General features: G+C 59.7%; 1 protein-coding gene across 1 annotated transcript in view; it reads right to left on the reverse strand.

Annotated features, from left to right (window-relative positions):
• The window catches only part of MYOM3 (myomesin 3), a 52636-nt gene that overhangs the window by 28114 nt on the left and 4606 nt on the right, over positions 1-19916 (reverse strand). Inside the window, exons 2-14 of the mRNA XM_069479546.1 lie at positions 15809-15987; positions 15478-15558; positions 14578-14737; positions 13843-14000; positions 9989-10084; positions 8251-8339; positions 5818-5862; positions 5218-5358; positions 3766-3927; positions 2949-3090; positions 1640-1839; positions 1180-1233; positions 670-797 (exon numbers count right to left, since the gene is read on the reverse strand). Coding sequence (XP_069335647.1) covers positions 670-797; positions 1180-1233; positions 1640-1839; positions 2949-3090; positions 3766-3927; positions 5218-5358; positions 5818-5862; positions 8251-8339; positions 9989-10084; positions 13843-14000; positions 14578-14737; positions 15478-15558; positions 15809-15969 — 1617 coding nt within the window. The 5' untranslated portion in view covers positions 15970-15987. The remainder of the gene's footprint in view (positions 1-669; positions 798-1179; positions 1234-1639; positions 1840-2948; positions 3091-3765; positions 3928-5217; positions 5359-5817; positions 5863-8250; positions 8340-9988; positions 10085-13842; positions 14001-14577; positions 14738-15477; positions 15559-15808; positions 15988-19916) is intronic.

Below are 19916 nucleotides of genomic sequence, written 5' to 3' on the forward strand. Positions count from 1 at the left end.
TCGAACTCCTGAGCTCAAACAATCCGCCCACCTCGGCCTCCCAGAGTGCTAGGATTACAGGCGTGAGCCACCGCGCCCGGCCCTGAACCTCTCTTAACACCCCGCTGTCTTCTGCTCTGCCAGGCTGCCTCCCCTCCATGGTGATGTCTACCCCACAGGAGCTGGCCTGTCCCCAGTGTTGTCTCCCCTGCCCCCTACCCTGTCCCCAGTGAGAGCCACCTCCTAGTGCTAACCCCTCCCCAGGCCCTGCCAGCGTGCTGGTCCATGCCCCTGACGGGAGGGTACCAGCCTAGCTTGCCTCCCAACACAGCCCTGCCAAGAAGGGGTGCTTGGCCCCAAAGTGTGACCTGATGTCAGCTGTGGGGACAGGGAGGTACCCAGAAAGTGGTGGCTCTTACCACTGTTTTTGTTGTCTGTGCCTCCAGGCAGTGGTGGCAGTGCCTGGCCTCTCGGGGCTGGGGGTGACCTCCAAAGGCTACTCAACCCTTCCCCTGCCCCTCTGTAGGGCCGTGCTCGAGCCCTTCCAGGCAGGGGATTCACTTCTGTTCTCTGAGGCCTCCCCAGGGGACACTGCCTGGGGTCTCAGCAGTCCCTGCGTGTCCCACACCCTGTCCCTCAGCATATCCATTCCTCAGACAAGCCGGGGGCTGGGCTCATGGAGTCTCGTACCTTCTCCAGGGTGTATGTCAGGGGGGCTTTGCCCCGGGGTCTCGGCTCCTCCCAGGCCAGAACTGCGTAGGCCTCTCGGATCTCGCTGGCGTGGACGTTGGTTGGGGGTGAGGGGATGATCACAGTGTCTGGAATCAGAGTTATGGGGGCAGAGTTGGGTGGGAACTCAGAGACCCCTCACCTCAGCCCCTCATTCCACAGAGGAGGGAGCTGAGGCCCAGAGAGGGGCAGAAATTTGCCACAGGTCCACCGGCAAGGTTGGGCAGAGCCGGGTTCAGAACCATCCCCTGATGTCCTGCCCAGTACTTTTCCCAACATGTCACCTCCTCCTCGAGGCCATAGCCAGATGGCCACGCGGCCCCGAGCACCCCGGCCTCCTCCAACCAGACCCGCCCCCCCGCCCGGCACATGGACAGCTTTGGCCTCTTTGCCGGTTTGTGTCCCAGCGTTTCCTGAGCTATGCAGGAGGCTGGCATCTGGAGGCCAAGTGTTCGGGAGGGTCCCCCATACCTTCAAAATCGTCTGTGCTGACTGTGATCTTGTTTCCCATATCAAACGCAATTTCTAGGATGAGAATGGAGCAGGAGGGTGGGGAGGAGGAGTCAGGCCAGGGCCTGCCCAGCTCAGGGTCCTGAATCCTGCCCCGACCCAGTCCTGGCCCTACAGCCCTCGGCCCTCACTGTGTGACTTCGGGCAGGTGCTGCCCTTGCATGGGGCTCCTGAGGGCAAGGCTATTTCCGCCTTGAGATTAAGGACATCTGAAGAGGGTGCTGTGGTCCTCCCTCAGGGTGGTGTCTCCTCCATCAGACTAGCTGCATCTTCCCTCTCAGGCTAGGGGTTCCTGAGGACTATGCTGTATCTCCTCCATCAGGCTAGGGGTTCCTGAGGGCCGGGCTGTCTCCTGCGTGAGGCGGTCCTGAGGGTGCCCTCACTGATGCTCTAGAATGTATCTTAGGGTCTCTGTACCCACCTGTCTTCCTCCGGGCTGCATCATGGTCGCCCATGACAACGGCTTCCGAGGCCTTGGAGGGGAGGCTGCTGCCTGCCTTGTTGATGGCTCTCACCCGGAACCGATAGCTCTGGCCTTCGACAAGGCCTTGGATTGGGCACCTACAGGTCCCCCCGGGGGCCACATGGCAGGGCACCCATTCCTGGGAGTCACCCTGGCACCTGTGGGAGACAGGCCCTGGCTTTCAGCCCCCACTCACGATGCCCGCCTTCCCAGTCCGAGCCTCTCCCAGGGCCACTCCCCGACCCGGCTGCCTGCCCAGCCCATCTCTGCCTTCTCTCCAGCCGGAGAGCCTGGCTCCAACCTCAGGCCCCAGGAGTCCTTTTCACCATCCTCGACCCTGACGCTGACAACGCAGCCAGTGCCCATCACGGAGCTTCCCCGTGAGCCGGGGGCTGTGCTGTGCCCGCCACACCCAGGCCCCATTTCCTCTCCCACAGCCCTAGGAGTCAGGTGTGGCCACCTTCACGCTGCGTGTGGGGGTCCACAGCTCAGAGAGTGAGAGGACGTGCCCAAGGTCTCACGGCCAAGACAGAGCTGGGATGTCACCTGAGGGCTGTCCACCCCCATGTCAGCACGCCTTCCAGATTGCCCCTCCACGCCTGGGCGCTCTGCGCCCTCTCAGGAGGTACGATAGTGTGAGACACGGCGTGATACCGTTAGCAGCTGGATGGGGCAGTGGTCACGTGTGTGTCCAACTCCTGTCTCCACCACTAATGACAAATGTGACTTGGGGCAAAGTCACCACCCCGTTACATAGGGGTTGTCACAAGGATGGAAAGAGATGAGGCATGCCCTGAGCACAGCCCCGGTGCACGATGCGCGAGCCGGTTGCTGTGGGATTAGGGATTCTCCCACGCTGGCTTCGGAGCCACCAGTGTGGGGTGGCAGCGGGGGGTTCTGGGCCCTCTGCCCCTCTCTTCCCGGTGTGCATCCTCCCTCTGGGTCAGTGCTGTTCCATCTCTGTCATTCAGGGAGGAAAACAGCCAACAAATGCACATGTGCTCAGGTTTCCGGCACTTAACCATTGGCCCCTCTGGGTCAGCTCGTACAGTAGAGGGTGCAGAGGGCCGTGGCTGACTCCGGGCAGCAATGTGATTTGGAGGCATGGATGCCCTTCTGTTGTTCCTAAATTACACAGCACCGTCTCCCTCCTGTCCTGTTCCGAGGAGTGGTGTTGTGGGGGCAATCTCTGAGGCCAGGCCTGGGCCGCCCACTTGCTGTGGCCCCACACCCCGGCAGAATTCTCCCACTCTAGAGAGCGACTCACCGCTCGATGGAGTAGGCCGTGATGGGGCTGCCCCGGGTGTCGCTGGGCGGGGCCCAGGCCAGGATGAGGCAGTCTCTGTCCACATCCAGGCACTGGACATTCAGTGGGGCGCCTGGGGCCCCCGGCTTCTCAGGTGCAGCATCTGAAACCCAGGGTGGGGGGCGAGGAGGCTCTGCCAGTCAGTGGCCGTTTGGCAACAAGCCCCCTCCCACCCCTGCCCAACACCTTCTTCTCATTAACCCTCCAGGGCTTAGTTTTGCTCTTGGGGACCAGGGCCTGCACCTGCACATCAGCCCCCGTAGCTGCTGGACAGCAGCATGGGGAGGGGGTGGGAGGACCATTTATTAGGGGCCCATTTTCCACCAGGCATCTGAACAATTAATTGGCACAATTAATCTCTAAGCCCAGAACAGTCCTCCACTTTGTAGATGGGGAAACTGAGTCTCGCAGATGGGGAAACTGAGTCTCGCAGATGGGAATGACTGATCTGCCCAAGGTCACCTAGCTAGTGAAGTGACAAAGCCAGGATTCGAACCCAGATCTAGTGCAGAGACCAGGAGGTGGAGCTCAGCCAGTGGCCAGAATCACCCAGCCCCACACCGAGCCCTCCCTTTCCTGCTCCCAGCCAGTCTGACCCTCCTGCCATGTCCTTTGGAGGGTCACACAATGCCACAGAGATTTAGACTCACCCAATGCCCTGGTTTTATGGCAGAGAAACTGAGGCCCCTAGAGAGGGGGGGCCTTGCCTGAGGGCCCACAGCAAACCAAGCAGAGCCCAGGTCTCGGGCTCAGCTGTCCCCTGCCCCCAGCCCCTCACCTCTCACAAGCACATAGGTGCTCTGCTCCTGGGGCCCGAGGGGCGAGGACACCCGGATCGTGTAGAGCCCCTCATCCTCCTTGTAGGCGCAGGACACCTTCAGGGAAGCCTGGCAGTCTGCGTAGAGGACCTGCCGGCGTCCCGAGGACCTCAGCAGCCTCCCTGCGGAGGGGAAGGGGGTCCAGGGTGAGTTCACAGGGGACCCTGGCCTCAGCTGGGAGCCCATAGAAGCTCTGGGGGTCCGCAGGCCCTGGCCAGGCAGAGGGCAGGGCTGGGGCAGCCACAGCCTGAGGCTCAGCTGGGGGCAGGGTTGGGGGTGGCAGCCGCCAGGGCTTTGTCAAGGTGGCAGCTGAACTCTCCTCTGCAGAAGGCTGGGGGGGCGGTGCTGGGGCCCAATGGGGGGCTGGAGGTTCTGTGAGGAAGTGGGAGCCGGAGAGATGGGCCCTCTATGGGGCTGAGGGTCTCAAAGAGGGGAACTTGTTGAGGTGGATGGGGGCTCAGGGATCTTATTGGGAGAGTGGGGGCTCGTTGAGGGGGAGCTTAGTGAGGCGCAGGAACTCAGGAAGGGCCTCCGGGGCTCAGGGAGTGGGCTCTGCCCCCAGGCCATGACATTGGGCCATGTCTTAGATTTGTCCCCCACGAAGGCTCCTCCCTCCTGTCAGCACCTCTATTCTGGAAGATCTACAGGTCTAGGAAAACATCTCAGCCTTGGAAAAACTGCAGCTGTTTCTCAGGGCCCCTCCAGTCCCCTGTACCCGCCAGGTATGGCTCCCCTGGGCTCGGAGCCGGGGGAGCTGGAGGGGCGCTGTGCTCCTTGTCCTTTGGCTGCAGCCCGGTCACAGTTGGGGCAGCAGGTCCAGCCGTCCTTCTCCCCTCTTCCTGCCTTAGCTGACCGGCCTTCTCCAGCCCTTGCTCGCGACACCCCAGAGGCCTCCCAGCCCACAAGCCAGCGGTTGTTTACCCTGCACCCCCACCCTGACTCGGAAAAGCCCCATGCAACTGTCACAACCTCCCTAAGCACTCATGGTGCCCTCCTGTCTCCTGGCCTTGGCCTCTGCTCCCGTGGCTTCAAATGGCACCACTCACCCCTAGGGTGGTAGTGACGTGGGCCAAGGGCCTAGCCGGTGCTGACGCTCCTCCCTCCTCCCAGACTGCTCCCTGCGCTCATGCGTGTCTGTCCCCACCCTGCGCCCCAGCCCCAGCACAGGGCCTGGCACCCCACAGATGCGTGGTGGCCATTTGTGGGGTGACGTGGCTGACCCCACCTGGCCGTGCTCCGCTTTCCTCTGCCTGTTTAGCACCCTGTGGGGTGAGGGAGTCCACTGGGGGCCCCAGGGTTGGGGATGGAGCCAGGGCTCTAGTCCTGCTCTGGCTTCCGGCCTCTCTGGCTCTGAGTTGAGCCGCAGAGGGGGCTGCCCCTGGAGGCCGGGGACCAGGACGGGGGATCCTCACCGTCTCGGAACCACTGGATGTTCTGCTCAGCGTCTAACACATCTTTGGAAAATAAGCAGGACAGGGAGAAGGGTTCCTTCTCACGGGCAAAGATTGGCTTCAGCATTGATGTGAATTCCACTTTGTGGCCAAACATCGATCCTGGAGGGGGAATAGAAATTTGGGGCAGAAGCGTTTTAAGACGGCCAGCCTGGCTGGGGGCTTGGGTGGGAGTGAGGATCCCTCTGGAGTGTCCCTTCTCCTCTTGGCCTTGACTGGGAGAAGGCGGACCAGGCCTTGGAGGGTGGAGGGGAAGAGGCCTATCTAGGTGGGGACCAGAGAAGCCAGAACAGCAAATGTCTGAAGGCCAGGGGCATTTGGGCTTTGCCCTTCTAACCCAGTTTTGGTCAGGGGGCAGCTCAGCAGTTGCGGGCAGCTCTGGGGTACCTTGGGACCCTGCCAAGCCAGCCTGCAGTTACTACCAGCCCAGAGACAAATCCCAAGTGGGCATCCTTTTGATGGCTGCATTCTAAAAAGGGACTGTGGGGAGGCCCAAGCCTGAGCAAGGAGTCCCCAACGGCCCCCAACCCGAAGTCCCATCCCCCACTCCAGCCTACTTACGTTTAAAGATCTCGGAATCGAAGCCAGCCTCCTTCCCCAGGTAAGCTGAAAACCCAAGGCGAACGGAGTTGGAGAAGGTTCAGACCCCACATTCCTACTATATTTGGGGGACATGGGCTTTGGGTGTGGGTTCGAGTCCTAGTCTGTCAGTGGTTCCCCCAGTGGCTTTGGGAAAGTTCCTTCAGCTCTCTGTGCCTCAGTTCCTTCATTGGTAAAATGGGGACAGTAATTCCTACCCGGTGATGGTGGGATTATGAATGAATTAGGTCACATATATAAAGCCCCCGGCCAGATCCTGACACACAGTAGGTGCTCAATAAATGCTGGTTTCCTTCTATCCAAACTTGCTGCCAGGATCATACACTGTCTTCATAGAGGTCGAGCCTGGTGAGAGACTCTGGATTTCTGGTGGGTGGGGGAGAGTGCTGGGGAGGGGCAGCACTGAGAGAGCAGGCCGGTGGTGGGGGAGGGTGAAATCCAAGGTCACATTGACACAGGTCACCTGAGAATAAGAATAGCTGTCACTCACAAAATGCTTACCATGTGTTACACATGGACTTGTTTAATCCTCACAGCAGCCTTATCTATTGTTACTGTTATTACCCTCTCATACAGGTGGGGAAACTGAGGCAGAGTCACCCAGCTAATGCCCCGGCAGTCTGAAGCCATGATGTGATAGTGGTCCCTGGGAAGCCCCTTCCTGAGTGACGTCCAGAGAGGGGCAGGAGGCTGCCCAAGGTCCCACAGAGAATAAGTGGAAGACTCAGGATTGGAACCCAGGGCTCCTGCCTCCCAGCCCAGGGCCTTCCACCAAGACCACCGGAGTCGCTGGTAGGTAGTGGTAGTGGTAGGTAGTGGTGGTGGTGGCAGTGAGTGGATGCTCTCAGCAGAAAGTTGCTGGAATCCAGGAGCCAAGAACAAGCCCATTGGGGCCTGGAGTTGCCGGGCTGGTGGAGGGAGGGCCAGGGGTCTGGATGGAGTGGTGGGAAGGACGGGGGGATGGAGGGAGGCAGGGCTCTGATGCTTGACCTTGGGCTTGACTCTGGGCACAGCCTATGGGGACAGCTCAGATTTCCACACAGAGAGCTTGGCATGGTGGTGGGGCCAGCTGCCTCCTGAGAGCTATTTGGGGAACAGGGCAGAGGGTGGAGAGGGCTGCGCGGGACAGTTTAACGGGGTCTGATGAGAGGCAGGGAGGGTGGGCTGGGCTCCACCTGTCTGCAGCCCAGGACAGGGGCCTGGGCGTGCCTGCGAGTGTGAGAGTCTGTTGGGGGGAGGGCTCCCCTCTTCCAGGGGCCCTGGGCGCCGGGCACAGCACTCTCCAGGGCCCAGAGGTATGAAGCCCTGGGCAGTGCTCACGGCTGGGGGTAAGTTATTGTTTCCCAAGAGCCTATCACATGCCAAGCTTTATCTGCATCATCTCATCTGATCAATGCGAGCATGTGACAGAGGTGGTAGGGGTCCCCCCTTCACAGATGAGGAAGCGGAGGCTCGGAGAAGTGAAGTGGTTTCCCAGGTTTGACAGTCAGTCAGCGGCAGAGCCGGGATGTGAACTTGGGTCTGGCTGACTCCACAGTGTCTCTTCTGCTTAATGCTGTGATTTCAAATGCCCCCAGGGTAATCTCCAGGAGGGGCCTGAGCCCAACTGGGAAATAGGCACCAGAACCCAACTGGGCCAGTGGGGGTCAGGTGGGGAGTTGGCGGGGCTTGGCTTTTGCCCCTGAGGACCCCACAGCAGGGTTGGCAGGGCCAGACTATCCTCCCAGAGACTCTGAGCTGGATCCAGACCTAAGTCCAACCTGGTGGGAAAAGCATGCTCTTTGGCATGGCAGGCAGGTAGAGTTGCCTTGAATAGTTGTATAGGTTGTGCACTGCACAAAGTTGTCCTCTGACACGGTAAGTGGAGGCTGAAATCCAGTCTGTTTTCCGCTTGCCAAGCCATGTGCCTGGGCTGCTCCTGGCTGGAGGAAGGGGGCTCCTTTTTCTAATTCATCCACCCAGTTCACACTGAGGTGCCATCCATGCAGAGCTGAGTTCAGTCCCAGCCCTGTCACCAGCTAACTCAGGACAGAATCAGGTACTATTAAGTGTGCTTGGCATGTAATGAGAGCTCAGAAAAGGTCAGTCCCTTCCCCTCTCCTCCTAATTGCTCTTGGCACCCATCCACCAGGGGCAAGATGATCCCGCCTCACCCGTGCCGTACACCGTCTGCCCACAGAGCTGGCGCTGCTGCCCAGGCCAGGCTGCGGGAGGAGAGTCTCACTTGCTCCAAAGGTCCCCAGGGAAGGGGGAGTCTCCATGGCTACTCCCGTCAGCAATGTCAGGCTAAACACCTGTGTTAGGGGTCCTTCCTCAGGTCTGACACAGACCCACGTCATCATCTGCTCCACGTGGGTTTGCTGTGGCCCAGCCTGCTGGAGACAGGGGACTTACTGCGGACGAGGACTTTGGCGAAGGAGGAGGCCTGGCCATAGGCATTCTTCACCATCACAGTGTAGGTGGCAGAGTCCTCCATGGTACATCTGAGGAGGAGAGAGGGAGAAGTTGCCCCCCAAGACTGCTGGGCTCCATGGGAAATGCAAGTCCCCATCTGTGGGTGGGAAAGGCTGGGGTTAAAGGAAAGCCTTGTGGTGCAATGGGGAGACTTTGGGCGCCATCTCGGAGAGGCTGTGTGTCTTTGGGCTGGCCATTGCCCCTCTCCATGCTTTGGTGTCCTCTGAAAAACTGGGGACATAACACCACCTAAACTACCACCTGCTTTGAAAATATGATGTGCCACATTGCATTGCAACTCTGGAGGATCAGAGAGGTTAAGTAAGTTGCCCAGAGTCACACAGTGACTAGAATACAACCGAGCTTCAAACCAGAATCCTGGAGCAGGAGCCTCCTCCTTTCACATAGAGCGGCAGGCAGACTCGGCCAAGGCAGACTGCCAATCTGTGCAGAACTGGGCCAGATGCCCACGTGTTCCCAGTCCAGGCCTGGGTCTCACCACCGGCCAGGCCAAACCTGTCATGTTCCCAGTGGAAGCCTGGGCCAGCTCCACCCCAGGGGCACCTTGGCGACAGAGAGTAGGTGGTAGCATGTGGCACATCTGGCCCCACCAGCAAGCACAGAGGCCCCTTGGTGCCTCCTCTTTCACCCTGGTCGCTCAGGGCATGAATCCCTCTTGCTTCAAGTGCCAGTCTCGCCTGCCCCTCGAGGCTCCCCGCCCTGCACACCTTCCCTGACTGTGCAGCCCACGGGGCACCTCCCTACTGTAGCTCTGCAAGCTCAGGCATTGACATCCATGTCGCCCCCCTTTGCTGCTGGAGGGCGGGGGCAATGTCCCATTCATCTTGGTGTCTTTGAAGCCCCAGTTGGTTGAGGCGGAGGGTTTGGTGTTTGGAAAACAACCCGGATGTAGAGAAGTGGCTCAAACCTGGACCCTGCCGTGTGCTAACTGTGCAAGACCCTCAGCTTTCTGAGCCTGGCTCCTCACCGTAACGTGGTGACGCTTCCCTGCGAGCATGGTGGAGAGGACTACCGATCACGTGAGTAAAGCACCCAGCACAGGGCTTGGACTTGGAGGAACTCCGCATGTGGAGGAACTCCGCACGTGGCAGCTCACACGAATCCTGTATACTTTTGGGGGGATTATACTTGTAAATTCCCATAGAGCCTCCCTCCTGGCAGCCCGCCTCTTCCTTCCAAATCATGCTTAAGGGTCACCATCTCCTGAAAGGCCCAACTCTCTTCCCTCCAACTGCTTCCCCTAGTGCGCGTGCATGTGTGTGCGCGTGTGTGTATGTGTGTATGCACATGCGTGTGTACGCGAGCATGGGTGTATGCGCTTGTGCATATGTGTGTTTTCTGTCCCCTAGCAAGGAGCTTTCCCAGCTCAGGATTCAGTCCTGTTAGTCTCGGAGTGTATTCCAGGGCACGGAGATCGCGCAGGGCGAGTGTGTGATAAATACTGATTCCTGGGCCCCACTCCAGACCGATTCAATCCGAATCCCTGGAGGCGGGGGAGGGTCCATCCCCGGAATCAGTATTTTAACCAGCACCCCAGGAACTTCTGAAGGTGAGGCGAGCTGAGGACGCAGCTCCCAGGAAGGGCTTGGGATCCCGCTCCGGCCTCGGTGGTGGTGGAGTCTGGGGGTCGCAGGTCCCTCCGGGTTCACAGTCTCACCTCCTAATCTCCAGAGTCAGCAGCCCATAGTTGTTGGTGATTCGGTATTTTCCGGCGGGAAAGAGGCGAGGATCAATTCGCATGTCATTTTTGTACCTGCGGAGACAGAGCGGTTTGCGGCAGGCAGGGTGGTTCTAAGTGGGAGGGGTTGGGAGCCCCTCAGCCCTGGACTCCGAGCTCGGTTGTGTGTGTTGCTCACTTGCCTACGTGACCCAGGGTGGCACTGTCACTGAACCGAACCTCAGGTGTCCTCCCCGTGGAGTGGCAGTATGATAGCTCCAGGGCCGCTGCGACAGTTAAATGGGCAAAGGCACCTGCAGTCTTTCCCCAGCGCCCCCCACACTGTAGATGCTCCGGGGTTCGTTCCCCTTCTAGGGGCAGAGAAGAGGGAGTCCGTAATTAGGGCAGCAGCCCCCACCCTAACAGGGCCCCCCAGGGGTACCCCAGGCCCTAGGTTTTTCCTCCTCTCCGAGGGGGTTTGCCAGGGATGGTCCCCCCAGTCCCTGCCTGCCTTGCCAACCCCTCGTGATGGCTGTTCTTTATTTTGGCTCTTGTTACAGTCACCCAAGGAGCTTTAAAAAATCTCTGTGCCCGGTTTTTGAACATAAGCGTTCAGGAATCTACATCAGAAACTGCTCATTGTTCTCCAATCGCCATTCTCGTGGGGAATAGAACTTTCCCCTGGGCCACCCAATATGTGACCTGTTTCCTTGCCTCTCTTTCTGCTAGGTGCGGCCATTTGAGTTAGGATTGTCAACAGCAAGTGAGGACAAGTGTCATGTGGCTTCTCCCGACAGCAGCCTTTGCCCCTTTCATGTCATCTTTCCTCCTGTCCTGCGGCAGGACCGGGGCCGTGATGGCTGCTATGTCACACCCCAAGCCCAGGGCCACCCTCTCTGCGGTGATCTGGAGGAATCAGAGTCCCTGCCCACTCCGGGGAGCAGAATTGCCACAGTGACCTCATGCTGACATTAGGTGGAAGGAAAATAAGCTTCTGTCTTACTAAGCCACTAAAAAAACGAACAAAACTCCATGCCCAGGCTGCATCCCAGACCAAATCAGAATTTTTCAGGGAGGGACTCTGGTGACTCCTAAGGGTGGCCAAGCACGTCACCCTGCCCTGGGTGCAGCCCTTGTTTTCTGGGGTCTCGTTTTTCCTGCTGTGTGGACTAAATGGGGGGTGGCCTGGGGGTCTGGAGGCCTAAGGAGTTGGGGCTGGGGAGTGTCAGTGACCGTTAGGAGGCCTGGGTCCTTGACGCAGCTTGCTGTGTGACCTCAGGCAGCTCAGTCTCCCTCTCTGGGCCTGTGTCCCCAAGGCTGCCTAACGGACAGTCTCACATGGTGAATGCCCCAGTGGTGGTGGCTGAGGTTGAAGAGGAGGCCTCACCAAGAGAGGGTGCCCCAGCCTCAGTGTGCTGCCATCCTTGGACCTGGCCCCCAATGCCCTGTTTGTCTCCATGGCAACCAAACAGAGCTCACCCACGTCCCGCCAGGCAGCCCTCAGCTGGACCCTCTTCCGAAAGGAGCCCAACTAAGTGTCCCGTGGGGAGGGAGGGCGGTGCCTATCTTTGCAGCTGTCCCGGGTCTGGAAGCCAGGGGCAGACCCCCACCCACACCTGTCGGGAACATTCCAGACACCTCCTCCTGGCCAACTCTGCTTCTCCTGGGAAAAGCAGCTGCTGCTGCTCTGGCATGGCCTGGACAGCCGGAGACCTCAACGCTTACCCCGCCCTTTCTCTGGGCCTCAGTCTCCCGCCCGCACAGTCAGTGCGGTAAGACTGTGTGTTTGAGTCTTCTCAGTGCCTCTGCATTCAGGAAGTGCTCAATAATTGCTGAGCGCATAGACTCCCCTGACAAGCCAGGTGAGCCAGGATCTTCATCTCGACCGGGGGCTGGGTCTCCATCAGTGCCTGGACAGGACAGGTCCATCCTGGGACAACGTGTGGCCCTGTTCCAGGGGACTGATGAGGGAAAACCAGACCCCCAAAGCCAGGAGCACCGGGGCCACCAAGTCACTGGGGCTGGAGGTGGGCCTGGCCTTGGCTCCCACCGCGTGTCAGGAATGCTCAGCTCCCTGTTGTGGCAACCTTGTTGGCAGGGGTGGAAACAAGTCCCCTCCCGAGGCTTCCAAGAATGCCTTACACGTGGGCCTCCGTGCCAGGGCCGGGCAGGGCTTGGCTGCGGGGCCAGGACAGCTGAGGTGCGACCTCCTCTTAGCCCAGCCGGGTGCTGGCAGTATGCTCCTACTGGGACCAGCAACTTACACCCAGGGACTGCCTCGGTCCCCACAGAGTCCCAGTGCCCAGCAAGATGCTTGTCGTACTTTTGTGAATAAACGCCCCAGTGCCAACTCCCTCAAGACACCTTTCTGGATTGCTCCTGGCCTGAGTACTTTCTATCTCTCTGCCTTCTGAAGCATTATGGTGCTTTAAAGAAAACAGCAGCTGGAATGATCACTTTCCTATTCTCTAGGCCAGTTGGAAAAGTAATGAGATTGAGGCAGGAGACCTGAGTTTAAATCCTGCTTCACACTGGCTGTGTGACCTTAGGTAATTCACACTACCTCTCTGAGCCTTGATAGCCCAACCTGTGCAATGGCGGTAATAAATAGTCCCTGCCTCAGGGATGGCTTTGACGCTCAAATGAAAGTGAGGTGCTGGGTTGGCAGAAAGGGGGCTCGCGTATAAGTTGCTGCTGTTTCCCCTTGTGTCCTCAGCTATGTGTTCTTGTCTGTCAGCCTGTGGTTTGTTAACCCTCAAGGCCTGGCCCGAACACCACCTCTTCTGAGCAGCCCTCCTGGGTCCTTCAGGCCAAGGCAGCCACTTCCTCCTCTTTGCCCCCATTTTTTGATCTTAAACATCTCCCATAAATGCACGTCTCCGTGTGCTGATGCTTCCCTTCTGGACTGAGAGTTCCTTGAGGGTGAGATTGTATCTGGCTCATCTCTGCTCCCAGTGTCTGAGTCAGGTCCTGGGACAGACGACGCTCTCGGAAAATATTTGTTGAAACCCCTTCCTCATCCCTCAAGGTGCCTGGACCCGAGGGGAAGTCAGTAAACAGCGGCTCAGCTGTGGGAGTGACACGCCTGCCTCCTCCCGTGGCAAAACCGAGACCTGGGGCGTGGCTAGGCCTGTGTGGAGGTGGGGTGAGGGTCCTCGCCTCCCCTCCTCTCCCCTCCCCCAGCAAGCCCAGCCTCCGGGGCTCTGCTGTGGCTGCGCTCCCAGGAAAGGCAGCTCCTGCTTTCCCAGCCCTTTCCAAGTTCTGAGGGCTTCCATGTTGTGGCATTAAATCCTCACCACATGCAAGCTGGACAGGAGGTCTCCAACCCATTCTACAGAACAGGAAACTGAGGCAGGACCAGAAAGGTTAAGAGACATGGCTGAGACCGCACACTGAGTTCGTAGAGGGAGGGAAAGCCAGGCCTGAGCACCGGGATCCCGCCCGAGGCCCGAGCTCCTTCTTGCTGCAGGCCCTGCCCTCCCCGCCTCCCCTCCTGCTCCTGGCCCCTGCCCTGCCTCCCACCGCCATCCTGCAGCCCTGGAGACGCCCCGCTGGGAGCAGCTGCCTTCTCATGCCGCCACAGTCTTACTTTTACGAGGGTTGGCTCCTCGGGGGCCCAGACTTTCTGCCCCAGGCTGGCTGGTGGGCGGCTAAGAATAACCCCGGCCGAGTCCGCAGCTGCTGCCCTATTTGAGGGGTGGGCAGAGCTCGGGGCCTGTGGGGCGGCGGCTTTGCTAAGGCAGCAAGAACTCCCGGCACAGGTGCTGGGCTGTAAGGAACTTGCACTTGCGTGACCCCTGAGGCCCCGAGCATGGAGGCAGGGCGAGGACCCCCCTCCCACCCCAGCAGCTTACCAGGTGACCTGGGGTGGCGGCGAGGCGTGGACGGTGCAGGTGAGCAGGACGCTGGCGTGCTCCCAGACCGCGTGGGAGCGGAGCGGGATCCAGAACCAGGGCCCCCGGCCGGAGCACAGCTCCCGCAGCTCCTTGGCCTCCCGGACCTTCTCCTCCATCTGGAGGCGGGAGGGCGTGTGACTCCCGAGAGCCGGGGACCCCTCTCCTCCCACTTTGCCATCACCTTCCCCGGACGCCCAGACTCTGGAGGCAGAGTCCTCGTCAGCACCAGCTGAGGCAGGTGGCCCAGCGGGGAGGACGTGGGCTTTGGAGCCAGCTGGCCTGGGATCAAGGCCCGACCCTTCTGCTTTCCGGCTGTGGGACCACAGGCAGGTCCTCAGTGTTCTTATCTGTGAAATGGGGATGGTGATAACATCTCCCCACCCTCTGTGGGGTTGCAGTCAGTGTGTGCACTGAGAAAGCCCACAAAAGTGTGACCTGGGGAGGGGTGCAGAGAGTGGCTCAGACCTCAGACCTGTGCCAGGGCTGGCATTTCCTGAGGCTCTTCTGTGCCCGCAGCCCTGGCAAAGTCACCTTACAAACCCAGTCTCACTTGAGTCCCGCCTCAGCACTGAGAGTACCACAGATGAGAGCACTGAGGCTCAGGAAGGGTGACTCGCTCGCCCCTGGTCGCATAGGTTCAGACCCAGGGCCCAGCCTCTGTCCCAGGCCCGGGGGCTCCCAGGGCCCCCTCACCCGCCACCTCAGCGCCTTCCGGTCACGCCTGTGGCGCAGCAGCCGGTGTGTCCGCAGGCAGGCGATCTCCGTCCTCTCCCAGTCGTTGCCGAAGCCCACCCGCTTCTGCCCGCGCTCCTCCAGCTCCACGGTGGAGGTCTGGCGCCTCAGCTGGGCTTCCCTGCGGGGACAGAGGCCACCAGCGCTCAGGCAGGGCCTGAAGGGCCTGGGACATCCTGGCTGGTTCTGTCCCTATGCCCAGCAGTACCAGCTGCATGTGCAGCTTTTTGGGGACAAGTGTGACTGTGTACCCTCTCTTGCCTCCAAAACACCCTGAAAGGGCCCTGCTTACAGTCGGTGCTTAATAAACACTTGACCATTGTTACAGTTTGTGAGGCTCTTTCTAGAACCTTTGTGCATCTTGTTTTCACCTTAGCCAAGTGGGCGGGCATTGGTCTCCCTGTTCTGCAGGGCAGGGACCGAGCCTCACTGACTTGCTTCCCCCTGGCCAGGACCGCGACCCACCCCAGGGCCCTGCGCAAGCCGGACGCTGCGTCTCGACGCTGTCACACTCAGGGGCCTTCCCAGTGTCCGGGCTCGTGTGTGAAGCTGGCTGGTTCACTTGCTCCTCCCCTCCCATGTCCAACCCCTCCCCGACCACGTGAAGCTCGTGGGTGAAGTGGGCCCCCCACCCTCTCCCTTGGGGACAGTCCCTCACTGCTGTGTGGACCCTCTGGAGAGCGGTGTGGGCTTTGCGGGCACAGCCCGTGGCCTACACTCCTGTCTAGAGCCCTATCTATTCTAGTGTGTAATTTTGCGCCGGTTCTCTAAGCTCAGGGTGGGATCCCAGCGGGGACGCAGGGTACTGGACAGGGTGGCCCCTCCTCAGCCAGGGCTCCCCAGGAAGGTCACCGGACTTACCAAGACAACTCGGAGGAGGCCGTCAGAGCCAGGGCAGCTGCGAGGGCGTAGTCTGCAGCGCTGAACTGGTAGTCTTCCTCACTGCTCCGGGAGGAAGGCAGTTAACGGCTCCTGCAGGGTGGGCTGGGATCTGGCCTGGGGCTGCACCCACCCTCCTCAGCCTCAGGGCGCCGGCAGGCAGGGCTGTGCCTCCCTCCTCAGACAGGGGTCTCAGAAGGCAGAGCTGTACCTCTTCCCTCAGATAGAGCCCCCAGTGGGCAGGACTGTGTCCCCCCTCAGACTGGGGGCCTGGGGGCAGGGCAGTGCTGGGTGGGGACCGTGGTGCTCCCACCTGCTGCGGAAGGTCCTCCTCCGCACCGAGGAGCCCATGTGCAGGCTGTGCTGCCGCTGCTCCTTCTGCTCCTCCTCGTGTCGGTGCTCCAGCCTGTGGACCTGCACGGCCTGGCGGGGCTGCGGGTCCCCCACACTTTGGGGGTTATGGGGCAGAGTCATGGCTACTAGAGCAACAACCTGTGAAGGCCAAGGTCCACCGTCATTCCGGCAGGTGTCTGCCCGTCCCTGCCCGCGCAGTCCTCCCAAGCTCTCTGGGACACTGGCGGGGTGCGGGGTTCTCTCTTGAGTGGGCAGACAGGGAAGGCGAGGGACCTGCCCAGGGTGACAGAGGCAGGCTTCGGCTCTGAGCCTGGCTTCTCCCCCACCCCACGTGCCCCCAGCTGAGTGAGCAGAGCCCCACGTAGGGGAGCAGGCCCCTGGCTCCCAGGGCCTTCCAGCTGCAGCCCTACCCTCGGCTTGCTGCGTGATCTGGGGTGAGCCTTTCCCTCTCTGGGCCTCGGCTTCCCAGACAGTGAGTGGTTGAAACTGTGACATCCATGGCTGTATCTACGGCTCAGAATGGGCAGGTGTCCTCACTGTCCCTGCACAGGCCACACCCAGTCCTGGCTCTGAGCCTTTGCGCATTCTGGTTTTCCCTCCTGTAGTACACCCCCTTCCCCCAGGACCGCTTAATTCTAGCGATGCTTCCAAGGCTAAGCTGAGAACTCTCTAGGTGGCACAGTGGTTCCGCGTGGGGGCTCTGGGTCCAGCCTGCTGGGCGTGATCCCAGCTCTGCACTCCAGCTTATGAGCGTGTGACCTTGGGTAAGACTCTATGACTTGGTTTCCTCATCTGTAAAATGGGTCTACCGACCTCCCAGAGTAGTCGTAAAGGTTAGATAGTGCCTGACACTTAGCAAGTACTACATAGGTGTCAGAAGTTAGCTTTATTTTTCTAAGAAGCCTTGCTGAAAAACTGTAGGCCATCTAGAACTTTCCCTTCTCTAGTCCTTTTTAGATTTTTAATCTGTACTGCACAGTTTAGCTCTGATTCAGAAAATGCCTCCTCTCGCTATTTAGTTATTTTGTAACTGTGCATCTTCACTCTTCAACAAGATTGCAAGTGAATTAAAAGGAACAACAGTGAGTGCTACCTGTGTGCCAGGCCTCATGTTAGGAGTTTCACATGCATTGTCCCCAGTCCCTGCAATAACCCAAATGACAATAGCACCATTATTACCCCATTTTACTGATAAGGGGGAAGCACTTGCCCAAGGTCACCCAGCTACTTGGTGGTGGGGCCATGACTGGTGGCCAGGTCTGTCCGACTCCTGGACCTCCTGACCTCTATGTCACATGTCTACTCAAGCCCAGGCCTTGGCTGAGGCTGGGGACACAGTGGTCCACAGGCCAGATCCTCCTCTGTATTCCTGAGGCTCAGGCCTAGGCCCCAGATGGCGCTCAGTAGGCTTGGATCAAATCCATCTGGAGGAGGCTCCAGGATCGGGGAGCCAATCCATGGGTACAGAGAGGCACGTGAGGCGGTTTTGGGTTTTTGCACTAAGTTCTTTCTCAGATCTGGGCTCAGTGTCTCTGCTGGGTCTCTGGGGGCCCATCTGATGCTAAAGCCCTAGGACCCTTGGCTGAATCCCTGGAGTGGCTGTCACACCTCCTCCAGGTGGCGATCCTGGTCAGCAGGTCTCTGACCTGGGAGGGTCCCTGCCCAGGTGTGGGAGGGAAACAGAAGAGAGACCACCACCACAGCCCTCTCCTGTCTGCTCTGCCCCGCTCCTACCTCTCGGGAGGGGCCTGCTGCAGGTGGCAGAGTGTGTGTGTGTGTGTGTGTGCGTGTGTGCGCGTGCATGTGTGTGTCTGCAGACTGTCTTCTGACCTGGGTGTGAACGCAGCACCCAGGTGGCCATTTCTCTAAGTCTGTGATGTGGGAGCTGAGGCCACCGGCCCATCAGAGGTCCCCTGGCCTGGGAGGGGCTGCTGGGGGGTGTTGCGGGGCTCAGGCTGCTGGGGGCCGGTCTCATGGGCATTTACTCTTTCTAGTTCCTAAAAGTTTGCTGCCTTTGTGTGTCCACAGTTGTGGGCACCAGGAAAGGATTACTGCAGTGTTAGCTGGGCCCAAGGGCTTCCCCTAAAGCTCCCTGGGCTTCTGCCGACAATCCCAGCTGAATGTAATGGGACAGTCATCCCCTTGAGCTTCCTATACGGCCCCTCCCAATGGAAGGTCTCTGCACCCAGAGAAGTGGCCAACCCTGCTCAGCTGGCCCTTTCCCTCCGCAGCCCAGGAGGACAGCTGCTGGGTACCACCCTGGGTGGAGCCAGGCTCCCCCATCCCTCTAGTTTTCCTGGGCCACCGTGTCCCTGGCCCCAGCAGCTGGGGGTTAACATTCCCTGGCGCCAGCTGCTGGCTCCCTCCCCTGGATGCTGTGTCCCTGATTAGCACGGTGGCCAGGGCTGGCGCAGGGTTGCCTCCAGCAACCAGACCCCTGGCTTTAGCGGGTGAGCCAACAATTCTTTTTAAAGCACTGACTGATGTGCAGGATTTAGCAGGGACAAGTTTGCAGCCTTCCCTGGCCTTTCTCCACGGGACCAGGGTGCCCTCTTCCCGGAACACTCTGTGTGCCTGCCGGGGAGGCGTCAGTGGGGTGTGGGCCTGGAGGGGAAACCGCCACCTTAGCCCTTTCCTGGGGGTGCAAGAGCCTGGGCCACTGGTCCCACCTCATCCTATCCCAACTCCTCCACTTTCTACCCAAGCCTTAACCTGCTTCCCAGCCCTCCAACAGGCACCCCCCCTAGGAGGCTTCTCCCCTTCCGCGAGAGGGAAAGAGAAAGGCCTGGAGGTTGAGTGACTCGGCCAGAGATCCTGCGGGAACTGATGGCACAGAAGCTACATTGGGTGGTCTGTACGGGCTCGGATGTATCTTAGCCCGGTGGCTCCACCAGCTTCCGAGAGGCCGAGTTCCAAGCCGGCCGCTGGTGAGCGACGCTTTTCCCTCTGGGGCTCGGTTTCCTGCCAGACCACCCGGGCGCCCGATGAGATTCCTTCCAGCCCTAAGACTTGGGATCTAAGGGCTTGCTCTCTCCCCCTGCCTGCGGGGTAGGCCAAGCAGAGCTCAGGCAGCGCTGCTCTAGTCTGGGGGACTTGCCAGCTCACCCCAGTCCCTGCCGGTTCCTGCTCCATCGCAGGAAAGACTCCAGTTCCCCGAGCGGCCCCCATTGTGTGTGTGCGTGTGTGTGTGTGTGTGTGTGTGTGTGTGTGTAGCTTTCGACATCACAGAAAACACAGCTCTTGGAAGACCCAGGGCCACACAGAACAGTGGGATGGGGCAGGGGTTTCTGGGATCCCCCCACCACATTTTGACTTGGGGTGCTGCCTAAGCACAAATCTCTTAGGCCCCTTTCCCAACACACGCACACACACACACACACACACACACACACGTAGGAATCACTGCCCAGTGGAAAGCCGAGGTCTCACTTTCTAAAGGTGTATCTGCCCCCCCGGTCCCTGGAGGTGACTCACAGAAGCAGCCTGCCCACTTAGGAGTCTCTGGGGAGAAGATTCCAGAGGGCGAGAGGGTCCTTGGTCTCTTCCTGCCCTTGGCTCAGCGAGGACTGGGAGAAGAATGCGATCCTGGAGCCTGCACTGTCTTAAATATAGCAGCGCTGTGACAGTACGATGACAATGGATGGGAACTATGGCGTGGGGTGGGGAGGAGGGACTGCTCCGTCCTGCCAGCGCTGGACGGCAGCAACAGGTGGAGCTGTCCCCCCTGCCCCCCCACACCGCTCCTCCTCGCAGTGATGCTTTCAGCCCGACTCTGGCCCCTGTCACAGTGGAAAGGAGGTGATGGCTCAGGGCTGTCGCGTGGGAGGCAGAGCCGGTGTAGTTTTCCCAGCTGTCGGGAGTTCTGATCTGAATTCTCCCGGCTGGCTGGGCGCCCAGGGGAAAGCACTCAGCTTTTCTGATCTGCTTCCCCTTCTGAAAAATGGAGATGGCGAGACTGGGCACCCAGATTTCACAGACACGGTGGAAGGAATGTGACATAAAGATAAGTCCTCAGTGCTCCTACGTTATCACCGGCTCAAACGGAAACAAGTGGCTGCTGGTGTCTA

The sequence above is a fragment of the Eulemur rufifrons genome, chromosome 8 (assembly GCF_041146395.1).
Source record: "Eulemur rufifrons isolate Redbay chromosome 8, OSU_ERuf_1, whole genome shotgun sequence".
In the NCBI taxonomy this organism is placed as follows: Eukaryota; Metazoa; Chordata; class Mammalia; order Primates; family Lemuridae; genus Eulemur; species Eulemur rufifrons.